Source organism: Electrophorus electricus, chromosome 1, assembly GCF_041902795.1.
Source record: "Electrophorus electricus isolate QZ-2024a chromosome 1, ASM4190279v1, whole genome shotgun sequence".
NCBI classification, from domain to species: Eukaryota; Metazoa; Chordata; class Actinopteri; order Gymnotiformes; family Gymnotidae; genus Electrophorus; species Electrophorus electricus.
The window spans coordinates 2,210,893-2,228,160 of NC_137497.1; the positions used below are offsets into that span (position 1 = coordinate 2,210,893).

The window sequence follows — 17,268 nt, forward strand, 5'->3', positions numbered from 1 at the left end:
TCAGTGCTGGACCCTTTTGTCATTACACCCCTTTTATGAGGGTGGCCTCATGCCTGTGGTTCCTTCTGGGTCTCTTCTTTTAGGTCTGCTGCCATAGATAGATCTGCTGGAGTCCATCTTTGCACATTATAGTTCTCTAATTTACACACCCCTTTACCTGGATATGCCTAATAATCTACTCTCTCTTCCTGCCAAAGTACACCTACCCCCGATGTCATGATGTTACTGAGCCTCAACCCGTCTCAGGTGCCATAGCTACTCCCACCACCCCCTGATGTCCCCTGCTGTAGCCCACCACACCTCCACCCCACCAACTCATCAGTTGCTCTTGATGGACGTTCTCGTGCGGGATTGGTTTTGGACATGCATACACCATTGGGACCAGACTAGGGATTCTGGAAATCATTTCATTTTATTATTGTCTCTATTGTTACTATTGTGATGACCATTGTCAGCCAGAGGAGAACCCCCCCACCCCCTTTGAGTCTTGGTTCCTCTCAAGATTTGTTCCTCATCCTCCAGGGAGTTTTTCTTTGCCAGTGACACCCTTGGCTTGCTCACTGGGTGCTTGGACTCCGTCATTTGTAAAGCTGCTTTGTGACAAAATCTGTTGTAAAAAGCGCAATAAATACATTTGATTTGACTATTATAGATGCATTTTATAGGTGTACTATTACAGTCTGTAGTCTCTTGTCATGCACTATATGTCAGCCACACACTATCCCAGTCACCTGTGGTCAGTTTCTGACAGGATGTTATTTGGGTAGTGGGACATTTTCAAAGTCACTGACAGTGACACGGTGGTGGCAGGGCTGTGGGTGTTGTGCCAGTATGATTGCATCAGGCACTGTAGTTTTTCCATGTGTCAGCTTCCTCCATGGGTTTAGAGTGGTTTGCCCCCCGAAAACATCCAGGCAACAGGTCATCCTGTGGTCAGAAACAACCCAGTGAGTTTGAGGGTTACAAGCACAAACTGCACAGAAACAGAAGGGCTAACAGCATCTAATTGCACACAGTGTTTCTTAGAAATAAATGTCACTAATGAAGTGGGTAGAAAGTATATGTGGTTGCATATTTATCTTCATTTACTCTGTCTCCATGTTTAGCTAAACAGAATGGTCTATCATTATTGAACGTCTGTCTTAAAGAATATTAGCACCTTTTGACTCATCACATTTTTTCCTTGTCTAGGATTAAGACAAGCAAAAAGTCATGTGAGAAAATATCTGTTGTTTATCATCTTATATGGATAATAGAGAAATTGAACCTGTCATTCAAGTTATTCAAACAATTTTCTCCTTAAAAATATTTCATTATTCTATATATTCTTATAAGCAAAAGCTGACAAATATTTACATTCACATTTGACCTTTGATCTTTTTGTAAGAACCCTTGAGTCTACAGGAACTCCTAAGTCATCTTGCATGAGTTCCTATTTCATTGGGTGTAAATATCTAGCAACACACAAGCCAGATACCTTTCATCACCCATCAACATTAGAGAATATACAAATGGTATTAAATATTAATGACCTTAATCAATCAGATGAGACAAAAGCTGTAATAAATAATGCCACTCCTACTATTACTATATCCACTATACTATATTCACTATTAGGAGAATGATTAGGAAAATTTGAAATGAGCTAAAACGGCTGGGAAAAGGAAGTGTATTTTGCCTCCACAGTAGGTGAAACTTCCTCCACAGATCACAGGTGTAAAACTGTAAAAGCAGATTAAATCCTGAGGACACTATGTGTCTAAAATATCGATGCCAATAAATTATTTGCTCTGTTCAGTAAACATTGAAACTCTGAAGAAACCTTTTATCCCAGAAAAGATAATCTAGGAATAGGTGATAGTTGTTATTTTTTTAATGTGACTGGAATCCAGAGCATATACTTCCAAATTCATACAGAAATGTTTCAGTGACCACAGAAGCTTCAGAAACCAAAGTGTCCACAGAAGCATCCTAAACCCCACTGAAAACCTTTGAGTTGCGCTAAAGACGAGAGTCCCCAGAGATTGTCTCTATTTTTTTCCCTTTCCTTTGAATTAAGATGATAAACAAGAAACATCTTTCACAAGAGGTTTTGCTTGTTTTTACCAAGGGTGTCAATAATTCTGGAGAGCACTCTATTACTGGAATGTTTTCCACCTGGGCCACGAAGCTTAATCGATAGAGTATAAAGCATCGACTTGCTGATGCTACGCACCAGAGCGTGGTTTGTAGGCTTTTCAGTGAAGGGCCGGAATTTAATTTGCAATGATTAAACTCAGAGCGTGAGAAGGTGGGAGAGTGATATATGAGAGTGACAAAAAAGCCTGGCATCTTGGGATATGGTGCATAAATACGAAGCAATTATCATTTTGATAAAGGGATGGGGGTGGGGAGATAGTTCTTTCTGTTCAGAGCGAAGTTGAAAAAGACATTGACTGATGAGATGGGCGTTGTAATATGTCAACTGTGAGATCATTGCACGCCCCGCTGACTGTAGGCATTTGACAGCGCTGTCGCTGTGATGTAGTGCAATACAAGCGTATCACTGCACCAAGTGAGGACGTGGCACCAGTACTGAAGTTCTTGGCTCGAGCTGTGACATGACATGGTGGCCTTTGCTTTAAATACGGGTCAGCAATTCATTAAAACAACTGGGTGTGAAAAGTTCCCAATATTCATAGGGCACAGCACTAACACGACCTCATTTTACACAGACATGAACCAGTGTGCTCACGCTACAGACTCCATACATACAGCTGTAATTTGCTTTGCAGACAGCTATCAGGCTGTGCGGTATACCTGGCAGGACTGCGAAAATTTCAGGTTTTGCTAAATGATAACGTGATGATATGCAAGGATAAACCCATTCAGTGGAGAGTGTCTCGCAGCTTTCAGGACTGAATGCAGAATGAGTCAGGATAGATGCCCTGCGTCACAGCGTGTAGAGCAGGGCGTGAAGCGCACTCACTGCTTTCTTTGTTTGTCCGATCGTTTTGCAAGCATAGCAGTAATACTAATAGTAATGAATGTACGTTGAAAGGGCATATCATGTGGGCTAAACTTGTAGGCATAGTTATAAAGCAAGGGTTGAACACTTATTAAAGAGGTGCTCCCATGTATGTTCCCATTTTTAAAGCAAACATTAAAACAGTTTACTTCATTTTTATTTTCCCCTGGATTTTCTTGGTCCTTTAGAAGATGGAGGATGTATTCTAATTAGGTAACCAAAGGACAGGAGTAGTAGTAATAGGTGAAGATTATTTGAGCTTGAGGCTTTTGGGGATAACTGTAAATGTGCATCTACGGCACGTCTTAGGAGAGTAGAGTGAGCCTAGAAGCAGTCTTCAGGGGCCGGCTAGAATCTATGAAAAGTCTTTAGGAAGTGTGAGTTGCTGAGAGTGATCCCTCGGTTAATTTGGCTGTGAGCAGAGTGACTGAATGACAGGTGTTGATGAATTTGAATGAAGAGCCGGTAACCTCTATAAAGACCTCCCCCCCTTTTGTTTTAAATCACCCGGACTTTTAGAGATTGTTATTTTAAATGGTTATGTACGTACAGAGTTAATGGAGTTCTTCTTGGATGGTATCTCAGAAGCCATCTTTTTTGCAGTGATTCACTTTATGTAATCTGATTTTTAAATTTGTGGGGGTGTCACATGCATATGTGATTTTCAGTTTACTGTGATGTAACAAACTAACACTTCAACAAACCTCCCTTGTCTCACAAAGCAGCTTACTGAATTAGGGACCATAGTATCAGTGTGCATGACAGTATTTTCTGCTCCAGAGAATTTCTTCTCTTTTTGTCATATTATTTACAAAATATTTGGAGACAAACTATGGATTTTTCATTGTTTTTGTTATTTTGGTTGTTCCAGGAAAAAGTACACCCTTGGAAACTATTCACATATGTAACACATATGTCTAGCTGACCATGTCATCGCATTTCAGAATATGAAATCTAGTTCCATTTAAGAGCCATCAATGACACACATAGCTAAGGAGGCTCATCTAAAACACCAACTCTAAAGTGAGTTTCTACAGGAACGTTTAATTAGTGCTCTTTGACTATGAAGATGTCAAAGCATCCAATTTGCACATTTAAAAGCCCTGATGGCTTTGTAAAGTTAAACCTCTTGGCGGTGTTTGGCGTCAACTGTCTGTGCCCAAAGTCATTGAGGATCGCGGCCAGCTTCTTGGTGCTGCTGCGTTGCCTCTGTGCTGAGATGGCTGGGTTTGGCTCCCTCCAGTCAATGGAGAGCTGGTACAGCCACACCCCTGAGTCCTGTAGGTGTGCCGCGTCGATGCTGGGATCGAAACAATGAACCTCGTAGCCAGCAGTGGCCAGAGCCTTCTTCAGCCACAGGTCCTCTCCTCCCAGCCTGCAGAGGGAAAGCAAGAAAAAGAAGGAGGAACAGAGAGACAGAGAGACAGAGACACATTTATGCAAAGCTGTTGAACTCTTGCAGCAAGGGCAAGCTTTTTTACCAATTGTTCCAAAGAGCAAAAAGAGCAGTTTATCAGCTTTTAAAGATAAGCCCAATAACTGCACAACCAAAGCAGGGGAGAACCAAATTTCAACCTGAAATGGAAGAACCATGGCTGGACTCCAGCAGAGGATCGCACTCCGATCTGCTCTGCCTTCGGCTGAAGGAGCCCTGGAGCCAACTGGATGCACAAAAGACCCACGGGCTTCTAGTGTTTGGCTGCTCAAATATGATCTCGTGTTGGATGAGAAGTGCACTTGTGTTGTGCTGCCTCCAGTATAAATTAAACATTAGCTCGGATTGGGGAATCAGTAGAATCTAGTGATTGTTGCAGTTTTATGAGATGGGCCAGAATCCCAGCGCTTCACTGGCTCTGTTCCTACAATTCAGCTTCTTGGCTGGGATTAAGTATAAGTGTTATCTCACTCTAAAAGGGTTAACAGGCACTGCATGCTTTTTCATGCCATGCTCTAGGAATGAACAAGAATGGCGTTGACTGTTGAATACATAATGGACAGTTTGCAAGGCACTTTACTCTTGAACAGTTTGCTCAAGACAGTGGGCTTCAGGTATTCAGCCTGAGCTCTGGCTCTCCTTCTGATGTGCTTTCTCTGATCTTCATGCCTCCCTCCCTTGCTTGCTTTTAGGTTTCCCCAGTTCAACTAGGGGACATGTGACATGATCACACAGTTGGTTTATGGTGTCTTTGTGCTGTGGAGAGAGTGAGTGAGAGAGTAGTCAATGATTCATTTAGTTCCCTAGCACTTAAACACCCAAAGACACTTGGGGCTTTTTGTGTTCAGCCATATTCCTCATGAGGGAGCAGAAAAGAAAAGATCAGAGGGAAGGAACTGCAATCAGGGACCCACTTCCTTCTCTCCACACACCAAAGGGGGATGTCCAGTTTCCCTGTGGGAAAGCCACAGCATGTAGTGCAGAACCAGCTGAATGGGAAATCCCCAAGCTGCTGTATTACAATATTAGCTGTTGATCAAATGTGAACCGATCAGCTTGGTGCAGGTAAACAAATGGAACTTCAGCTGAGTGCTTGCAAGACACACAAATCCAACAACTCCACTGACCTGCATGCCATAATCTGGGCAGGTCTGAGGCCTGAAGCTATAGGAGCAGACCTTCGCAAAGACACCAGCACCACCGCCAACACCTCCGTCATCTCTGCCATAAGCACCATGAGCCACTATTCTGGCACCAAACTCATCTGTCTCTGTGCTTGTGGGCAGGCCGTGTTAGAGAGTCATCCCAGCGGTTGCACCGGCCCGGCAGTACACTCATCATGTGTTGGGCACTATTCACACTAATTACAGACCTGGCTAATCTCATCAGTGTTGTCTGCATTGTCTTTACCACAGGGAGTTGTCGACATACACCACTGTGAATAAATGAAATATCACAATAAACAGATCTATGTATTCACTATGTGTTTGTAATATTCCAAGTTATTACTGAAATTATAGCCCACAAAATCAACATCACACATGTTTGCACTGACTTTCTTTCACAGCAGACATGTCAAAGGTTAGCTGAGGTTTAGTGTTTTTTATTTTATTTATCTTTAAAGAAACCTTTATGCATTGAAAAAATATTATTAAATATGCTATATGTTTTTTTTAAAGATGTAATTTAGAAGGAAGCTTGTGCAGGCCTTCGACACTTAGATTGTTTACTCCCCACTTTCACGGTTGGTCGGTTCCCTAAAGGGGGGGATACGCCCCTGCCAGACTAGGACTGTCTCACTCACTTTCCCCGCTCGCAATCACCTGTCTTCTGACAGGAGACACCTGCGTCTCATTTACCTGTATGCGTATTTGTACACCCACAGGTTCGGAGGGACAGTGCTGCACATTAGTAGTCAAACCACACGAGTCTGCTGTGGACGAAAAACCAGATCCTGCAGTGGGCACCGTCCTGCTATCGGAGGTGCTTCCCAAACAAGGCAGTACCCCTCCAGGCTACTTCAATAGAAAGCCCTGAAGCTGATGGGTAGGTGCCTATTCCTTTAGAGTACCAGGACCTGGAGCAGGTCTTCAGCTCCAGCAAAGCCACTCGGCTTCTACCGCATCGAGACTGGGTCTGCGCTGTAACACTCAAGGAGGGAGCGGTGCCCCCTCGGTGCAGGATCTACCCCCTCTCTCAGGAGGAGCAGCAGGCTATGGGACAGTATATCAAAGAGACGCTGCAACAAGGGTATGTCTGACCCTCGACCTCTCTGGCATCAGCAGGGGTCTTCTTTGTAAAGAAGAGGGATGGGGGCCTGAGACCTTGTGTGGACTACCGAGGACTCAACAAGCTGCTGGTGCAGTACCCATATCCCCTTCCCCCAGTACTAGCAGCACTTGAACAACTGAGAGGAGCCAGGTATTTCACAAAACTGGATTTACGCAGCGTATACAACCTAATCCGGATCAAGGACAAAGACGAATGGAAAACAGCCTTCAGCACCTCCAAGGGCCACTATGAGTATTTAGTTCTGCCGTGTGGTCTGGCAACGGCCCTGTCGATTTTCCAGGCCTACATTAATGAGGTTTTTAGGGAGTTTTTGGGAATATCCGTCATCGCCTCTAGCGACGACATTTTGATCTATTCCCCCTCCCGGAACCAACATGTGCGTGACGTGCGGGCCGTGCTACAGACCTTGTTAGTGAACCAACTGTATTGCAAGGCTGAGAAATGCAAATTCCACTGCAAGGAGGTCGACTTCTTAGCGTACGCTATTCAACAAGGGAGTGTGAGTATGCAACCAGGCAAGATGAAGGCGTGGCCAAGGCCGCTTACACCAAAAGCACTACAATGCTTTCTGGGCTTCGCCAACTTTTATAGGAGGTTTATTAAATCCTTAGTTCACTGGCAAGGCCCCTCACAGACCAGCTGCGGGGACCTGTGCGAAGGATCAAGTGGACTCAGGAGGTCCACAAGGCTTTCGAGTAGCTCAGGAACACTTTCACAACCTCTCCCGTCTTGCAACAACGACCCTGAGAGACCTTTCGTGATAAAGGTAGACGCCTCCAACATGGGAGTGGGTGCAATACTTTCCCAACACACGGGAGAGAGAGGTGGCCTGTGGCCCATCGCTTACTTCTCTGCTGAGCTCAGTTTCCAAGAGAGGAACTACAGGGTTGGGCACCGTGAGCTTCTGGCTATGAAGCTCGCTTTTGAGGAATGGAGGCACTGGCTTGAGGGAGCAATACACCCATTCACAGTTTATACTGACCAGAAGAACCTAGAATACCTCGAGACCACCAAGAGACTAAATGTCAGGCAGGCCATGTGGTCAATCTTCTTCTCCCAGTTTCAGTTCAAGGTCACCTACAGGCCGGGAGAGAAGAACACCGGAGGGATGGTGCTGCACATTATTAGTCAAACCACACAAGCCTACTGGAGAGACGTTACTCTGCTCCTGAAAAGCCACTAGACTCGGTATCGCTGCTTTGAGAGAATGGATAATAAAGATCCTGTTACTGGAACTTCACCTCTCGCTTCATCTCTGCCGCCGACGTCACACCCACAAAGCCTCGATTTAAATACCCCAGCATTAGGAGCTTGTGTTGTCTTTTCTGCTGATCTAGCAATCAAAACACTACTGACAGAACGTGACATTACAATATGCAGACATCAGTGTATTTAACTGGAAATGCCGAAACAGATTTTATTGTGTTATTCAACATTTATTAATAACTGGCAGTGGTGACTGAAATAGTTATACAGGAACACTGTAGCTATGTGTTTTTTCTTGGTCAAAGCAGGGCCACTTTCTTAAAACATGCTGGAAACATTGCCATCTTGTGAAAAAATGTGCTTTGATCTTAAATGCTTCTTGGGTTTCCAGACAGGAAGTTGTTTTTTTATCAGGACACGCTGGTCCATAAACTTCATGATCAGAAGCATTATTCATTCTATTGATCTGTCTGAATGCTAAGAGAGCTTGGATCAAGAGGTCTATAATTCCAAGCAAATTCACTTATGTACACATGCTAATGCAGTTTGATTTTATTACTTCAAGAGTCAAATATGTGGCTTATTAACTTACAGCTGTGCATATATTGAGAGAGAGAAAGAACATGCAACGTATAAAGTCATAACATCCCCCTGTTATGCCATTACTCAGTGTGGAACCAAAGCAGTTTACACACAAAAACACTCTCAGAAGGGGGTTAATGTTCACACTACACAGAACTTGCTGATTCTGCAAGTTGAAGAATACAGCGAGTCCTCAGTCAAAAAAACGGATCGAGACGTGACCTTCACCACAGGAGCAATAGGACAAACTGTGTGTGTGTGTTGCTGTATGTCTGTGTGTCGGTGGGATGCATGACAACGTGAATGACCGAAGGGTGTAAATTATGAGGGGATATTTTTCCATGAAATGAATAAGACTGCAAAGACTTCCTCTTTTTCAGGCCCATTTTAGTTTGTTTTTTAAAATATTTTTACATTTTTATTTATGAAGTTTTATTTGGGTGCAATCCAAGTCTTCTGGCATATGAGTTGAATTCTATAAGATATTTATTAATTTCATCTTAAGGGGTTTGACTGGTCCCTTTACAAAATGTAATGTTTTTATGTCACTTTCTATCAAGAAGTTGAAACAAAATCTGTCTTAGATGACCTGCAAAATACATTTCCCCATCAACCAGGTTTCACATTATCTCATTAGTGGTAGGTCTCTGCTGTATTTGAACAGTAGGAAAGAGGGTTCCTTTGAGAAAAATCTTATCTATGTGCACATGTATGAATGCATGCACTGTGTGTGGGTGAGCACATGCATGCATGTGTACATTGTGTAGTCCAGCATACAGACTGTAGTGAGCATTCATTTAAAAATTTGCCGTGTGATCACATGCAGTCTAAAGCGCTCATTCCTTACCTTTTCACCTGAAATCTTCTTGGCTCCATATCTCGCCCATAAATTTTGGAAGCCGAAAAAGGATCCGTGCCTTACCCGAGTGAGCCCACCTGCCCTAGCTGTATTATACACACATATAAATACATACATACATCTTACTCTCTCTTGTTATCTGTGGAACGAAATCTGCAGCAATAGTTTCATTAATTTGAAAATGAACATTGCAGTTGAAAAACTAAATTGAAACTGAAACTTCAAGTTTTGATTTTGAACTTTGAAAAATACAACAATTTTATTCAAACTAAAAATAAGTGCAGGAAACGTTTCTGTTTAAACACAGCTTTGATTAAATGATTGAATATGATTTATTAATTCAAAATAATTCTGTTTTCACTTTTATAAGCACTTTGAGATCTTAATCTAGTTAGTTCACTGAGAGCACATTATCAGACTATATTCAATATTACATTATGTTACATAACGAACTAACCTATAACTCACTTACTCTAGTTAGTACTGAGAGCACATTATAAGATTATATTCAATAGTACATTATGTTACATAATGAACTAACCTATAACTCACTTACTCTAGTTAGTACACTGAGAGCACATTATCAGACTATATTCAGTATTACATTATGTTACATAATGAACTAACCTATAACTCACTTACTCTAGTTAGTACACTGAGAGCACATTATCAGACTATATTCAATATTACATTATGTTACATAATGAACTAACCTATAACTTTGCCATCAAGGTTCACATTCATCATATTAACCCTAAGACATCACAGCACGTCAGCTGCATATATTTAGCTAATATATAATAACAAATAATAAATCAATTACACAACACACAACACATACTAACACAACAACTCACTGCTCTTCATACAACACAGACTAACACAACACACACAGCTCTTCACACAACACAGACTAACACAACAACACACAGCTCTTCACACAACACAGACTAACACAACAACTCACTGCTCTTCACACAACACAGACTAACACACACAGCTCTTCACACAACACAGACTAACACAACACACACAGCTCTTCACACAACACAGACTAACACAACACACACAGCTCTTCACACAACACAGACTAACACAACACACACAGCTCTTCATATAACACAGACTAACACAACAACACACAGCTCTTCACACAACACAAATTAACATAACAACACACAGCTCTTCACACAACACAGACTAACACAACACACACAGCTCTTCACATAACAGACTAACACAACGCACACAGCTCTTCATACAATGCAGACTAACACAACACAACACAGCTCTTCACACAACACAGAGTAACACAACACACACAGCTCTTCACACAACACAGACTAACACAACATACACAGCTCTTCACACAACACAGACTAACACAACGGTGAATATTAATAGACTGTGAATATTACAGCAGGACACGTCCTCAAAGAGACATGTAGACTGTGACTATTACAGCAGGACATGTCCTCAAAGACAGTGCCCACAAAGAGGCTTTTATTGTAAAACACATTTAAAGAAGGCAAGAGGTGAAGAAACATCTCTGGTTATTCTAGGAAATATGACCTGCCACCTAAAGCTCCTGGTGCCCCAACTCCAAACCCTACACACAGTAACCTCACAACATTCTGAACATTTACTTTAACTAAATGCAGTTCCATTGTTCCTGCACATGTGCAATGGCACAATTCATTATCTAATTAAGCATAACACTTAAATACCCAATTAAGCATAACATCTGACTTTCTGATCTATTCATGATCAGATAATTATGAAGTGAGAGCTTAGATACATCTTATAAATGATTACTAATATATTAATTCATGGTGAATAACACTAACTCATTAGTTCATGATTAGTTCATTAAGATCCAGCTAGACAGTAACCATGATAAATAATTACTAATATAATAATTCATGATGAATAACACTAACACATTAGTTCATGATTAGTTCATTAAGATCCAGCTAGACAGTAACCATGATAAATGATTACTAATATATTAATTCATGGTGAATAACACTAACTCATTAGTCCATGATTAGTTCATTAAGATTCAGCTAGACATTAACCATGCAGCACACAGCCTGTTCACTGGGCTGCCATCTAGCAGGAGGGTCCGCAGCACACACGCAGAACAAACCAGCTGATAAACAGTTTCTGTCCTCTGGCTATCAGACTCTTAAACAGGATGTGAAACAATTAGTCCTTCCCAGTATCAGTTCACTGTGGCACTTTATCACTACTACTATTAATATATTTTAGCACACTACTACTTGAACATTTCTACATAGTCACTATTAATATACAGTGTGTAGTTTATCTACAGATTACCCTTGGCTAATATATTCAATAGTCACATTGTTTATTTTGTCGACTCCTGAAGTCACATTGTTTATTTTGTCTACTCTGCTGTTGTATATTCTGTTTATTCTGTTTATATTTAGTATATTATTGTCATCTCATCATTAGTTACATGTATAAATGTTAATACTGCTGCAGAGGAGTCACCCGAGCCTAACCACAAACACTTCCGTGCATTAATGTCCTGTATGTTTATACAAATGACAAACTTGACTTGACTTATGGAATCATTAATTGTGCTCATGTAGAAAAAAATGCTGTTTTGAGACTGTGAAGTTATTGTCAAGCTTGTGGGTCAAATGATGAATTTTAACCTTTACAGAAGAGGATTTGGGTCAAATGATGATAAATTGAGATTTGATGGACTGAAATACATAAGAGTCACCTGAACGTTTCTCTCAGTAGGTGGTCTTGTACCAGTGAAGCCCCTTCTAATCTCTCATGTTGGACATGTAGTCATGGAGACTGTCCTCTCCTTTGCTTTCCCAAGCACTTTCACTTTCATAATGCACCTGCTTCAGCTCATGATGGGATAGCCAATTAGCACATGTCTTGAATCCATTATCATAGAGCAATGAGACCACTAGGTGGCGGACTGACATTGGATTTGGTTGACTTCATTAAATGCATGTTTACTATATACACATTTTTGATGAGGAGAAATGCAGTGTGTCTGAACTGCAGGTTTACAGTGATGAGAGGGAATGCAGTGTGTCTGAACAGCAGGTTTACAGTGATGAGAGGGAATGCAGTGTGTCTGAACAGCAGGTTTACAGTGATGAGGAGGAAGGCAGTGTGTCTGAACAGCAGGTTTACAGTGATGAGAGGGAATGCAGTGTGTCTGAACAGCAGGTTTACAGTGATGAGAGGGAATGCAGTGTGTCTGAACAGCAGGTTTACAGTGATGAGGGGGAATGCAGTGTGTCTGAACAGCAGGTTTACAGTGATGAGAGGGAATGCAGTGTGTCTGAACAGCAGGTTTACAGTGATGAGGGGGAATGCAGTGTGTCTGAGCAAAAGTGGAATTTCCTGATGCAAGAACTTTTTATCTTTCCCGCTGGACATGTTATGCCAATATCAGACTGTTCAGAAAGCTTAAATAATCAATAATGTGAGATTTGTTGATTTAATCTCTTCCGTAAATGTAAATAAACATTCTAAAGTATTAAAAGAGATCACAGCAACAGAAATACTGGCATCAGATACTGCTGACATTATAGTAATGACACACCTAATATTATCAGAGGAATTTCTGTTTAGAATAAAACTGACCTGGTCCTTATGGATCAATGACACAATTACTCCGTCTAATCTGTTTGCCAAAATCTTGGACAGTATTCTAGCATCAAGCGGTATTAAGGAGATTGGCCTATAATCACCAGAGTCTTTATCTTTGTTTAATATTAATGTAATAAGGGACTGAGACTCTCTGCTCTTCTTAATTAAAATCACACGTATAAATAGTTTGTTTACAATTTTTTTAATTTGGAAGATTCAACTTCTAAAAATTGTAACATTAGAAATTTAAAAAGATGAGTGGTTAGAACAGGGGACATTGGGTTGGTTCGTAATTTTCAGGATCTGTTTGCTTTTCTTAGATCAGTGTCACTGACAGGTTTTCTTCCGGTGGGTGACGGGGTGTCTGGGGTGTGCAGCAACATGGGCGCTGCATCGTGTGCTCACCATGGCTGGCACACCCCTGCCCTGGATGTGTCATGGTTAATGGTTGATGGTTAATGGTCATCATGGTCATGGTTAATGGTTAATGGTTAATGGTCATGGTTAATGGTTAATGGATATCATGGTCATGGTTAATGGTTAATGGTCATGGTTAATAGTTAATGGTTAATGGTTATCATGGTCATGGTTAATGGTCATCATGGTCATGGTTAATGGTTAATGGGTAATGGTTATCATGGTCATGGTTAATGGTTAATGGTTAATGGTTATCATGGTCATGGTTAATGGTTAATGACTATCATGGTCATAGTTAATGGTTAAGGGTTAATGGTTAATGGTTAATGGTAAATGGTAAATGGTTATTATGGTCATGGTTAATGGTTAATGATTATTGGTTATCATGGTCATGGTTAATCGTTAATGATTAATGGTTATCATGGTCATGGTTAATGGTTAATGGTTAATGGTCATCATGGTCATGGTTAATGGTTAATGGTTATCATGGTCATGGTTAATGGTTAAGGGTTAGGGGTAATGGTAAATGGTTATCATGGTCATGGTTAATGGTTAATGGTTATCATGGTCGTGGTTAATCGTTAATGATTAATGGTTGTCATGGTCATGGTTAATGGTTAATGGTTATCATGGCCATGGTTAATGGTTCATGGTTCATGGTTAATGGTCATGGTTAATGGTTAATGTTTAATGGTTAATGGTTCATGGTTATCATGGTCATGGTTAATGGTTAATGGTTAATGGTTATCATGGTCATGGTTAATGGTTAATGGTTAATGGTTATCATGGCCCTGGTTAATCGTTAATGATTAATGGTTGTCATGGTTCATGGTTAATGGTTAATGGTCATGGTTATCATGGTCATGGTTAATCGTTAATGGTTAATGGTTATCATGGTCATGGTTAATGGTTAATGGTTATCATGGTCATGGTTAATGGTTAATGGTTAATGGTTAATGGTTAATGGTTATCATGGTCATGGTTAAGGACAACAACCAACCTCTGGATGTTACAGCCAGGACTCGGTTTGTGGGTGGGCTGCCCCACTCTGGGACAATGCTGAGTGATGTGTAAGTGTGTAAGTTACTGAATGTGTGTGTTTAGGGCTGTTCATGTGATGTGAGTGATGTGTAACACTCTTCCTACATGTGTGTGTGTAGGGTTTGCCATGTGATGTGAGTGATGTGTAAGTTACTGAATGTGTGTGTTTAGGGTTGTTCATGTGATGTGAGTGATGTGTCACACTGTTACAGAATGTGTGGGTGTAGGGTTGGTTATGTGATGTGAGTGATGTGTAACACTGTTACTGAATGTGTGTGTGTGTGTGTGTGTGTGTGTGTGTGTGTGTAACCCTGTTACTGAATGTGTGTGTGTGTAAGGTTGGTCATGTGATGTGTAACATTGCTACTGAATGTGTGCGTGTAGGGTTGATCATGTGATGTGAGTGATGCGTTACACTGTTACTGAATGTTTGTGTATGTGTGTAGGGTTGGGCATGAGCTGTGAGTTATGTGTAACATTGTTACTGAATGTGTGTGTGTAGGGTTGGTCATGAGCTGTGAATAATGCGTAACACTGTTACTGAATGTGTGTGTGTGTGTGTGTGTGTAGGGTTGGTCATGTGATATGAGGGGGTGTGACACTGTTACTGCATGTGTGTGTGTGTGTGTAGGGTTGGTCATGTGATATGAGTGATGTGTCACACTGTTACTGAATGAGTGTGTGTAGGGTTGGTCATGTGATGTGAGTAATGTGTCACACTGTTACTGAATGTGTGTGTGTAGGGTTGGGCATGAGCTGTGAGTAATGTATAACCCTGTTACTGAATGTGTGTGTGTAGGGTTGGTCATGTGATGTGAAACACTGTTAGTGAATGTGTGTGTGTGTGTGTGTGTAGGGTTGGGCATGAGCTGTGAGTGATGTGTAACATTGTTACTGAGTGTGTGTGTGTAGGGTTGGTCATGTGATATGAGTGAGGTGTCACACTGTTACTGAATGTGTGTGTGTAGGGTTGATCATGTGATGTGAGTGATGTGTTACACTGTTACTGAATGTGTGTGTGTACGGTTGTTCATGTGATGTGACTGATGTCACCCTGTTACTGAATGTGTGTGTAGGGTTGGTCATATGATGTGAGTGATGTGTAACATTGTTACTGAGTGTGTGTGTAGGGTTGGTCATGTGATGTGAGTGATGTGTAACACTGTTACTGAATGTGTGTGTAGGGTTGGTCATGTGATGTGTAACACTGTATGACTCCACACAATCGCAGGTCTCTCATGTTTTACATCTTGTTTCTTATAGACTTCATCTTGTTTTCTCAGCCATAATCATTTCTCAGTTCTTTGCATCTGAAATGGTATCATTGAGTTTTAAATCAATACTTGGAGCAAAATTACACTTTTATCTAGTTGGTCCTTTAACATAAATCCACTGATCACTTTTTTTTCTTTAAGTGTGTTGTTTTTACTTGCTAATATTTGTTAAGAAATAACATCTATTTTACATGTATAATTTCCATAGACACCCCCAAATGATCAAACACTTAAAATGCCTCAATCATCATTAATCAACGTATTCATTTTGAGTCTGTTGTTGCAATACATTGTGTTCAAACTGAGACTTTTACTTATTAGCAGTAATGCTGTTAACATTTACTTATTCAAATTATCAAAAATATAAAATCAGACTGTAATCAGCAGTTTCAAATGGGAAAATTAGAGATAAACAGACCATAGATGTATTTAAAAGATTATATTTTGGTAACAATGCATCAAGTATCAAAATACAGTAATACATTTAAACAAAAGAAGTGCCATAAAATATGATTTCTTCTTGTATGTAAAAATAAGCATCATTACATTATATGTCTGAGATTAAAAAAATAAACAAATTAATAAAACACATGGCCGGTTTTTACCCATAAGGCACTGCAAGGAAAGAGGTTGGCGAAAAAGAATGAAAAATAAAATTTGTCATTTTTAAAGATAAACATTAAGCAAATCCTGGCAGAAAATTTTGCACTGACGACATTTTATCTCCCTGAACTTGAAGGCTACAGCCACCAGGCTTGGCAAAGAGACCCATCAGTGGACCTCAAGCTCCAAACTGCATATTATACCAACAGTACTCATCTGTGTACTCCTTCTCCTTCTCTCCTCTCCTTTCATTAATCCCTCCATCCTACCATTGGAACCATTTATTTTGATACTGGTCCTTGAAACTTTAATAAAAAATGTTGATAATTGGCAACGAAAATGTAAAGATGCTACAGGCAAAACTGCCTGTTTTTCCCATGACTTGACACAAAAGTATTTACATATGCATTAAATTACATCACAGGATCTCAGTAATATTTACATAAACATTTTTATATTGCATTTTTACATAAACATCTTTCCATCACATTTACAGTACTGGGCAGATGGTCTTATAGTGACTGATACATATTCATCAGTATGACATTACGTGTGCTCTCTGAGGATCAGACCATGATTCTGAAGATGCATCTTACTGTACCTGCTCTACCAGGTGAGTTCAGGAGTGCTAATGTGATAAAACTCTGATCACGTATGATCGAATATACACTGATCTCTGACCTGGTCTGGGCTTCAGGTGCTACAGCAATGAGATATTTGAACAGTGATACTGAGGGTGAAGTGTTTGTTGATTTATTGAGGGTCGTATGTAGAGGGATTGAGCTTCAGGCAGACAAGGCCAAACTAAAAAAACACATCAGCCACACTAGAAATAAAATATTATTATTAGTCGGCTACATTTATTTAGCACCTTTCGCAAACTCAAGGACACTTTACAGACAGA

General features: G+C 40.6%; 1 protein-coding gene across 1 annotated transcript in view; it reads right to left on the reverse strand.

The window, feature by feature from the left end:
- The window catches only part of LOC118241310 (uncharacterized), a 451,150-nt gene that overhangs the window by 4,015 nt on the left and 429,867 nt on the right, over positions 1 to 17,268 (reverse strand). Inside the window, exons 10-11 of the mRNA XM_081698357.1 lie at positions 4,134 to 4,382; positions 759 to 927 (exon numbers count right to left, since the gene is read on the reverse strand). Of these exons, the coding sequence (XP_081554483.1) occupies positions 759 to 927; positions 4,134 to 4,382 (418 nt within the window). The remainder of the gene's footprint in view (positions 1 to 758; positions 928 to 4,133; positions 4,383 to 17,268) is intronic.